This window comes from Crassostrea angulata, chromosome 10 (assembly GCF_025612915.1).
Source record: "Crassostrea angulata isolate pt1a10 chromosome 10, ASM2561291v2, whole genome shotgun sequence".
Classification (NCBI taxonomy): Eukaryota; Metazoa; Mollusca; class Bivalvia; order Ostreida; family Ostreidae; genus Magallana; species Magallana angulata.
The window spans coordinates 16,838,451-16,849,370 of record NC_069120.1 but is presented as its reverse complement, the minus strand read 5'-3'; the positions used below and the strand labels follow the sequence as shown (position 1 = coordinate 16,849,370).

Sequence of the window (10,920 nt, the reverse complement as noted above, 5' to 3'; positions counted from 1 at the left end):
CCTAGTATGGACCTCCTTTCGGTTCGTCCTATGTTCCGTTACCACAGTTTGGTTTGGGGAATTTGCTCCTCTGCACATGCCAAAGAGGGAGGGATTCAGTAGTTGATACGTTTTATGGGTCGTAGAAAGACAGAAACCGACAGTCTGAATAGCACTCAGTTGTATTTTATTTAATTCTAAAAATTCTTTAATAATTACGTCAAAAAGAAGCGTTGAGTTTTTCAGCGCGTCCGAGCAGAGATGTGAACGCCAGAGGAAACTTTTATTCAAATAAAACTGTTTTATCTTGTTCCAAAGATTGTTTCTGCACTCCCTATGTTTTTCAAATCTGCAATTGTTCAACTTAATAAATTCAATCAAATCAGTTAAAAAATTATCCAGAACCTTTTCTGCAGGTGGGTTCATCGGACAAAATAACTGATTTAGGAAGCTGTCCAGCACCTCAATGTTTGGTACCGCATGATCAAAGAGAGGTTGGGATGCATATTCACAACCAAAAAAATCTTCGTCGATGTCCAGAATAATATCGACATTTTTATGGATGGAGTTGAGATATTCCACAGCCAAATCTTCTCTAATTTCGGTAAATCCAATGGATCTTTTGACAAAGCATAAATCGTTTTCCATTTCTACTTCCGGATTTGTTTCGTCTTCTGAAAAAAACATGCACTTTTGACCTGTTTCGTCTGTGATGCACATACAAAAATCTTTTTCTGCCCCCAGACTAGACTGTTGGACGATTGTCCAGCCTAGCTGAATTGTGCCGGAGGACTTCGAAGCGTTGTGATTGATATGATCCCATTCAGGCCAAACCCAGACAACATGTTTGATAAACCCTGCCATTGCTGCCGCCTGTAAGAATAAATTAAGAATCATTAAAGATGATATTCAAGAAAATGTTTTCTATGAAGACTGGTCAGCTATTTTATATAATTTACTGAAGACGATGTAGAGAAATGTACTAGCACTGACCATTGTACCTTTGCCATATTTGATATTCCTACAATGAATTAACAGCAAACACACATACATACACACACACACACAATAAGGAAAAGGTGAAAGTTATTATCACACAGCCGATTCCCAAGCACTTTACCAATTTCAAATATCCGTCTTCATGAAAACATCTATTTATTTTCTTTTTTTTGGTTGACACTGCATACACATTTTCTCTTTGCATGTACATGTATTAACCCCGTACCGTAATAAATCCATCGTTGCGCTGCATCATCATGTTGATGTCTTGTCCATCTATGGGCCATTCGAAAAAAGGATACCCTTTCAAATAAGAGTTTATCGCAAGATCACTGTGCCCATCGATGTGGATCTAGAATTTCAACCAAGGGAAAGAATCACCTAACCAACCTTTTAACAAAAATAATCTGCATGAACTCTATATCACCAGAAATTGATTTCACCACCTACTAATGTTACGTCTTTGGGGATTCTTCCACGCTCAGCCTCTCTAAGCCAAAACGGCAAAACTTGAAAGAACAATTTTAAAACGAACTAAGTTATGTTAATTATAAAAAATATAGTAAAAACGCATTCCCAATTGTTGCAATACACAAGCTATTATGTTTTCACAGAAGAGACGGATTCCTAGCATTATCATTTTGTGTTTTATTTTTACAAGACGGAATAAAAGAACACGGAATTTTGATATAACTTTTATACCCTCATGATGTTCCTCCACAACGTGGACTGGTAGATATGACCATCTGCCTGCTGGCTGCCTATTGGACAGTTTCAAACGGTGAACCTCTAAGTAATCATTTCTCAATGATAATACAACCAACCTTAGGCCAATGCAAATGGCAAATAAAACTACAATCAAAAGCACCCATTTATAAGATCTTGAGAATCGCATCTTCCTCATGACCTGCGACCGACAGGATCCCAAATTGTTAATATATGATTTATAAATTTCCCGTGTTCTTTTCGCGACTCAGAGTCAATCTGTTGACAGCATTTAATGAAACAGATGCATGAAACTCTATTCCCCTTTACGTGATAGCTAGATAAAATGTATCGCGTGTAGTGGAGTGACAAACATAGAAAAAAGTCGCCTATGTTTTGAGTTTAATGGACCGGCGTACCTCACGGCTGAAAGTTGATTTTTCTTAAAGATAAACAACCTCTCCAAACATTTTTGTCCGTTTGTAGAGTTTTCTCAAGTCAATTTATATATAAGACATGATAAATTAAACTAAATTAAAGGTCACATACCACTATTTTTACCCCGTGCTCATTGACCACGCAAGTAGTTCCATTCTAAAAATGTATGTATTATTTCAAAAATTCCTAGGGGGTACTAAATGGTCGAATTTGGTTCCTTTTATGGCATGGATGGAAAGAAGAAGGTTTGAAAAAAAATACAGGCAGGAAAAAATTTAGAAAAATTATCTTTACAGGCGCAATAGAAAGGGTGTAAAGAGGCCAATGTTTACACAAATTCCAAAGTGAAAGTCAATTTTTCATGGTAGGGGTTATTTTAGGGGCCATATCTCAGTCCCCTCTCGATTGATTTTCCTGTAGTTTGGATATGTTGTTGGACTAGTGTCATTCTATAGGTATGCTGTATTTGAACTCATTTGAGCCGGTGGAATTTTTTATATGATTTATTTTTGTATAAAGGAATAAGAGGGAAAAATAATTGTGGTCTGTGTCCTATCAGGTCAAAGGTCAAAATCCACATTTATCAACTTAAGTCTAATTTTTCGTTATTTTTCAAACAATTAGGATGAATAATGACATTTTGTGGGGTTCTTTTTCAATTTTGGCAGATAATATGAAAAAAAAACGGTAAAAATTGTGTGAAATGGATTTGAACGGGGTGTGAACAGCATGGTGTCATCAATGAGTCAAACAGGGGACGTAAGTACTTGCAAAATGTCTAAAAACACTTTCTAATGTTAACTTTACTTATCACCCAAATCATAAAAGAATTGGTCGATTTGTCATTAAGTTATAAAGCCTTAACTATACCCCCCCCCCTCTCTCTCTCTCTCTCTCTCTCTCTCTCTCTCTCTCTCTCTCTCTCTCTCATATCAATCATAGTACATGTAAAAGTATATATATATTTCCTTTCATATTTTTTGATTAAATTATAAGGAGGAAAGTAGGGCTTATGTTACTTTATGATTCCTATGAATGATGACATATTTCACTGCCTAGCATATTGCATGACAGGATATACAAGCTGGTAAAGGGGCACCTGCTGCACCCCCCCCCCCTCCCCCAGTTAACACCATTTTGACAGAGAAATAATGAAGAAAACAACAAATGGTAAGTTGATTTTATTCATTTATTCATATTTTTCTTACAATTTAACACTTGAAATTTGATGGTGAGTAGGCATTACAACATTTTCCTCAGTACTTTAGAATATGTAAACCTTCATGTATAGATATTTATATGAGACATATACATTTTACTGGTTAGAAATAGTCATTTTAGCATTCTAAATTATCAATGCCTTGCAAACTTTTATTTAAATTACTGCTTTAAAGTCTTATTATGTCAGTTTTTTCCCCTCTTTGTGTCCTAGAAATGTAACTACCAACAGATGTAGCATGTGTATGAGTTTGGTTGCTGGCATTGAACAGTGATTGCCCAAGATATATGAGGTCTGCTAGAAGCTTTACTATTTGTAATACTGTAGTAATATCTTTTTGGCACTCTCATCATTAATTTGAGTCTTGGTCATCATTGTTCATGGTAACATACCAGACATTTTCACGTCTAAATGCACAATGTATGTAGAAACCCATGACTTTGAATGGTGAATCCTCGCTACAAAAGGTATGATCTCCTCAAGATTAATCACACCAGATAATGCTGAAAGAAGGTGATGGACTTGTAATTTCTAAAATAGTTTCACGTTAATGTTTGTAAAAAATCCCTACTTTGGATTTTAATGTGTAGAGTTATCTCCCTTTGTTTTAAGAGTACAGTTTTCATGAACCAAGGCTCCTTATGAATTAGGGTACATTTAAGTAATTTATTCAGTGTATATGTAATGAATGGACAAACAGAATTCATTCTAAATTCTTCTAAATTGTTAGTTTTGTTTCAAAAGGCATTTTATGCCTATCCATATCAGCCCTGTGTACTCTGAGTTAATCTACTTTGGTCAGCAAGTGCCATTTCCTGAAAATGTGTGAATGGCTCTATGTGATTATCTGCTTATTGTAAACGGATTAGCCACTGTATATTTATCAAAATACCTGATTTCTATAGCAAACTTAATGCAGAATTTTTTAAATATTTTTTCAAGCTCATAGCATGTGATTAAATGTTTCATTTTTGGCATTTTCTGAAAAAATTTAGCCATATTTGGGGTATTTTTTTCAAAAAATTCCAAAAAATAGTTCCAGGTGTAAAAGAATTAAATCATCATTAGCATCATCATGTAGACATGTTAGGTTAATGAATGTAATAGATTAATGAAAGTTTTGACAAGTAATTAATGTTAAATGTAGCTCTTGAAATTTGAATATTGTGTGTAACGTGCTAGATTTTGCATGTTATTTCAGCCTTCCTGGACCAGATTTCAAAGGCCTATAACTCTGATGCAGAATAAACAATTCCCGCCAAATTTCACAGGGAGGTGTATTATGGGTATAAGTGTCTACCTACCAAGTTTCATCAAAATCAAAGAAGAATTGTGTAATTATTAGGTCACATACCACTATTTTTACCCCGTGCTCATTGACCACGCAAGTAGTTCCATTCTAAAAATGTATGTATTATTTCAAAAATTCCTAGGGGGTACTAAATGGTCGAATTTGGTTCCTTTTATGGCATGGATGGAAAGAAGAAGGTTTGAAAAAAAATACAGGCAGGAAAAAATTTAGAAAAATTATCTTTACAGGCGCAATAGAAAGGGTGTAAAGAGGCCAATGTTTACACAAATTCCAAAGTGAAAGTCAATTTTTCATGGTAGGGGTTATTTTAGGGGCCATATCTCAGTCCCCTCTCGATTGATTTTCCTGTAGTTTGGATATGTTGTTGGACTAGTGTCATTCTATAGGTATGCTGTATTTGAACTCATTTGAGCCGGTGGAATTTTTTATATGATTTATTTTTGTATAAAGGAATAAGAGGGAAAAATAATTGTGGTCTGTGTCCTAAAAGGAAAATACAATAAACAAAGTCAGACAACTCTTACAGTTTTAACACATATAAAAAGAAATAAAAACGAACAAGTTTTGTAAATCCGAAAAAAATCTATAGTTTCTTCATTTTAAATCATATTCCTAATTTGGAATTTAAATTTGAATTACAGTCTTTGATTTTAGATATATGATATAAACAACATCACACTTTTGTTTTGATCTCTTCCCTGGTATCAGCCCTCGGAAGGTATCGGCCCGCGCCCTTCGGGCTTGGGCCGATACCAACCGCTCGGGCTGATACCAGGGCCGAGATCAAAACAAAAGTGTGATATTCTATATTTATCTTTGAAGTGTGCATCAAACGGATACAAGGGCAATGTAGGGGACCTATGGGGCTATTATTTCCCGGTCTCAAATTTGGGCTGTAGGGGTACCACCAAGTGGCTCCCATGGGGTTCTGGCTCTTTTCAGGGGTTTATATCTGACTTGAGATTGACCACAAGAACTTGAAAACACTAGAATTAGGTAGAGGACCTCAGGAAGTATTCATAATAAGTGTAAGAGGGCACCTATGACCCCTACAAGGGTCGGTTTAGCTCACCCGAACTTGTCATATTTTAGCATTTCACAATGATAGAGGGGTGAAAGGCGGGTGAAAGAAATCACAATGCTGGGTGTTCTGTTGTCTCATATTCGAAATAATACGTTGTCTTTTTAATTTTCGATTGATGCTGTTTCCGGGGAGAGGGGGGGGGGTGAAAAAGGCTCGAGGATAAATTTTTAAACACGCACTTGTTCAGCTTCGATGTAAACAAATTATCTTGCCACACTGGATTGTCTTGGGGTTTTTATTGTATTTGTATCGTTTTATGCCTTTAATTGATCATGTCTTTTATATCATAATACGTTTGCATATCACTTTATACGTTGGATATAGTTTTTCTATTTGTATCAATAAGACTACACTTAGGATAACATTATTTTCATAACTTATGACCCGTATAGACATATTTCATTTCTATCCAACAAAGACGCATTTATAACTCCTATCCAGGCAAGCTTTACTGCTTCGGAAGTCGTCAATGCTCGTACAAATTATTGAGCATTAATCATTTTGATATTAATTAAAATATGTCGATTATTAAGTAAAATATAATTTTCTTTTCGAGTACTCTCAGTACTTTGATGAATTTCCTTATTGGCTGCTAGCTTCTACGGGCTGCTGTTACTGGCTGCTAGCTTCAGCCTTGTACATATACCTGCGATGCATGGAAACCACTGTTAATGATAATGCGTTACAAAAATAAAGGTCGATGCATTGTACATTAATTTGATATAAAACCCCTTAAATCATTTACTGCAAACATGTATAATTTTATCCCATTACAGTAACTTCAAGAAAAAAACGATCCTAATTTGAGCGCCAGAGATTTTTCGAATTGGAGTCGTATAAACGAGAATAACCGTTATACCGCAAAGCAAATCAAACGTTTTTATCAAGTTTTGAAGTTATCTTCAGCATGTACGTGGCAATCACAATGCAAAAATTTTATGTGTATAAATTTAAAGTGTCATGGTTGGGAGGATTGCAAGGCTTGTTGTATCTATGTCATTCTTTTACATGCGCTGTATGTCGTTTTACTATCATTCTTTATTAGAATGTTCGAGCTTTTATGCAAAAAAGGATAATTATAATTATGATTTTCCTGTAATCAATTCTTGCTAGTTTTCATAATTTTACAGCATTTATACAAAGTCAGTTGAAAATTAAATGACCTTAAATAATATTCGAAACTTGATCTGTCACTTGACAGATTCGGTTCATAAAGATTGAATAACATTTACTGGATTTTTAAAAACCCAAAACGGAGACAGTTTAGAACACAAAGATTTATGCTGCGTTTGGAAGAAGTCATCATTTGTGTTTTTGAAAATTGGACTTTTAATCAATTTCGGTGCTTCTATTACCGAAGGCGGCACATGATGGAAAATCCTACAGTTTTTCTTCTGTATGCCAAGGATGGAATTAAGATTGCTGATACAGTCAAGGAACGTTTGGAACAAAACGAAACTACGGTACATGTTGCAGACGTTTTGAAAATCCATGACGAGTTCCCTTCCTCTTTATTGGTACTGTTTTTAACCCCTGAGATGTTATCTCTGTTGAAATCACCAAATGCACCCGATCTCAAAAGTGTGCATCACAAAAGCAACAAATGTGCTTTATTTTTCCATGATACGATCAATTTTGCTGGAGATCCAGTCCAACAAATTCTTAATCAGAAAGTCCCTTCCTATGAAAAATGGCATCGTTTTGGGATAGAAAAGAAAGTTCGTGCAACTGTTCTACAAATCTTAAATCTGATTGAGACGGTGGATGTTGCGATTCCAGACCTTGTGTCCGACTGTAAACTTTATCCAGATGATGTTTGGGAGGTATGTTTAAAAAAATATATGAAACTAAGTTTTTTATTTTGTAAATTAGTTAAGTATTAAAACTGTGTCATGAAATTTCAGGACAAGCAGACTGTGTTCATATCCTTTAACTCCGAGAGAACACAGGAGGACAAGGTGACGGTTGATGTAGATCAAACCTTGTTTGAGGCCACAAGGGTTAATCCGTACACCTTTATGTTCACATACAAGGGTAAACTAAAGATTAGAAAAGTTGTTTTGAAAATTATAACGTTAACACGAAATATGGCATAAATAATTACTGACATCGGTATTGATAAAACTAAGTCAAGAAAATGATACATTCTAGTATTCAGTAATATGTACTTGCATACTGACAAACATACTATTGTGCGAGAACATTACGCAAAAAAGAGATACCTATTACAGTAATTTGTTTTAAAATTCGTACTTACAAATACATTAGTGAGCTGTGTTGGCGCTTATTGTCCGTTAATCTTTTAACTCTATGCAGATTGTAGAGATTTTCTTCAGCATGCAGTGACAGTGCATGTGAACGATGCCTATGTAGGAGCATGTAAGGTACTCATCAAGAACAGGGATCAAATTCTACTGGAAGAAATCAATGACGAGAATTCGTCACTTCATTATTTGCAAGACATCATGCAAACAATCAAAGACACGGAGGTCGAATTACACACAGTTACCACTGATTCCAGAATACTGAATGGCACTAGGCAACTATTGAAAAGACTGAACCAGACAGTTTCAAAGGGTATATTCATTTATACCTAGCCATTCAAAGCGACAGCGATTTAAAGGGAAAACTTAATGTTGACTAAATTACAACTGCAGATGAGACGGTATAGCAGGAGCATGCATTACTATGTCTTGTTCATCAATTTCATATTTTGTGTTTTAGAAAGTTCCGCCAATGTGAACAAAGGGACTCAAGATAAACAGACCGAGGAAGAGGTGATCTTTAATGACACGACATTTTTCTTTTCTTGGGGGGGGGGAGCTTTTGAAGAACCTGATTACGATTAAGTGTATTCAATTATATATATATTTTTAGAGTGCTAAACCATCACAGCTACAAAGGGCCATTCGGGACGTCAGAAATAAATGGGAAGGTATGGTGTCTGGTACAAGTAACATACAGTTACAATTACTAAACAGTCATTATAATATATGTATAAGGTTTAACATGAAAATTAATATCGGGTTCAAGTCACGCATATCTAATTTTAACAAACAGTAAGTTTAATACGATATAATAAATGATAAAGATTAACAAACTGGTTTTCTGTCCAAAGAAAATAATAATCACAAAGAATCCTGAATATGTTTACTATTCAAAAAAGTGAAGCATATCATGCTTTGTTAGCAACAGAAAATGAGTAAAACTTGTCTACTAGGTTAATATATAGTGCTATAACATTGCACAAAAAAGATACTTATAGTAATTTGTTTTAAAATTCGGACTTATGAGTACAAACACACTAAAGAGCAGTGCTGGTTAGTATTTTCCGTTAATCTTTGAACTCTTTGCCGATTGTAGGGATTTTATTCAGCATATCGTGCTTAGTCAACAATAGAAAATGAGTAAAACTTGTCTTATATATATATATATATATATATATATATATATATATATATATATATATATATATATATATATATATATATAGGTCAAAGGGATATTATAATAGCATGCAACCATATGATAAAGCTGCCTTGTTTTTCTCGCAACAAACAGTTTTGTTAACAACGCAGTTACTTCCCTTTCTTCCCTAGTGTACGGAAATGTCCATGATGGACGGAACGGGAGCAACTGCGTTAAGATGGAATAACACACCTGAAAAATTATTCAAATTAACAGTAAATTATTTGATTGTGAAAGATAAAATGATATATAAACTGTACATATCTTAAATAAGCGAACAAAATGCAGTTTGGGGATAAAAATGAATTTTAAAACAAATTCAGTAAGACATTTCAGTAAGAAACAAGAAAAAGCCTTGGGGGAATCAAACTCAACCTTATTATAAAATTGCCTGATTTTCCCCATTAAAGCTGAACATCACTTTTAAATATTTTCTTATATGCTAGGCACCGTCAGACAGATTTATAACCCCTTTGATTTTGTTACTTTCGATTGCACACCTGAAACTCGTGTTGTATAATGTCTAGTTAAACCAAAAGCTTTGTCTACGCAACGCAGCTTTGCTCAAAGATAGCGTGTGGTTGAACGGGAAAGTCATAAATACATGAAAAATTATAAAATATATTTGGAAAATAGATAGTATTGAGTTTCTTTGGATGTTATTCATTAAAAAAAACTGATGCTGATGTACACATACCAGTGCATATTAAAAAACAAAAAAACAAAAACAAAAAACATAACAAAAAAACCCTTTTTTTAAAAGCATTTTTGGTTTAGAAAACCAAACGGTTAAATGATATGAAAGTTTAAAAAAGTGGTTATGGAGCTAGCAATAACGTTTAATAAAAGCAAACGCTTTGTCTACGCGACGCAGCTTTGCTCAATGTAAAGGACTAGTTTTACAAAAATTTTCCCCTTTTTATATGCATTTATGTCGTAACACTATGAACGGTATACTATAGATAATGGTTTTGATTTTTAAGATCGTTCAAAAAGAGACGCCAATGGTCCATCAATTTCTAAATCGGTAAGTATATCAAAGGAAATTCGTACCCTAGTGTCGGATTTAGAAAATTGAATCACAAGACACAATGATAATATCCTTTAATCTTAGATTGATAAGTTTATGAATTTTCTTATTATTTTAAGCGAACACGAAGTACACGATTTTCCAAAGCTCTACAAAAACTGAATAAAGAAGAAGACTTTCCTCACATAAAGATGAGTTCAAGTTTAATCAAAAGATTGCCTTCGGACTTTTTCGACTTCGCGAAGGGTCTATTCAAACGTTAAATATTTTCTTATATGCTATAAAAGATTATTAAAATATTTTTACATAATTGCTTTACATGAAGCTTATAGAATATACTTTTTTTATTTCGGCTGAATGACAAAAACATAGCTCTTACTGTATGTGTTCTTATAATAACGAAGCTATCGTCATGCTGTGGAATGTATATACTGCATGCAGGAAACGACGAAAAGTGAGAGTAATGACCGGGTCCTTTTTTTCCTTAAAAAATGGCCGTTGTCATTTTAGGCATGTTTGGTCCTCTATCGACCGTAATGACGAAATAAGTATTTTGATTATTTTATCGTAGAAAGAATATATATAATTGTTAGAATATTTCCTTTTTTTGATTTTTAATGATTAGAATAGATTGTTGCGGAATTGTCCGAATGATTTTGAAGATTTTGTAAATAAACTAAACTACA

At 34.1% G+C, this 10,920-nt stretch overlaps 1 protein-coding gene and 1 pseudogene across 1 annotated transcript; one reads left to right on the top strand and one right to left on the bottom strand.

Annotated features, from left to right (window-relative positions):
- Window positions 1–230: 230 nt before the first annotated feature.
- Window positions 231–2,191, bottom strand: LOC128165457 (uncharacterized; annotated as a pseudogene).
- Window positions 2,192–6,711: 4,520 nt separating this feature from the next.
- Window positions 6,712–10,912, top strand: LOC128165455 (uncharacterized). Its single transcript, XM_052830010.1, has 7 exons — window positions 6,712–7,559; window positions 7,641–7,770; window positions 8,053–8,313; window positions 8,461–8,513; window positions 8,614–8,671; window positions 10,188–10,231; window positions 10,354–10,912. Exons 1-7 carry the CDS (start codon window positions 7,017–7,019, stop codon window positions 10,495–10,497), a joined length of 1,233 nt encoding a protein of 410 aa, XP_052685970.1. The 5' UTR covers window positions 6,712–7,016; the 3' UTR covers window positions 10,498–10,912.
- The last annotated feature ends 8 nt before the right edge of the window (window positions 10,913–10,920 follow it).

Excerpts from the sequence above, each read along its gene's own strand:
- LOC128165455 (XM_052830010.1), top strand. The coding sequence starts at position 7,017 with ATGCTGCGTTTGGAAGAAGTCATCATTTGTGTTTTTGAAAATTGGACT. Across the intron at positions 8,672-10,187 it reads CGTCAGAAATAAATGGGAAG|ATCGTTCAAAAAGAGACGCC; the intron begins GTATGGTGTCTG and ends TTGATTTTTAAG. Across the intron at positions 10,232-10,353 it reads GTCCATCAATTTCTAAATCG|CGAACACGAAGTACACGATT; the intron begins GTAAGTATATCA and ends TATTATTTTAAG.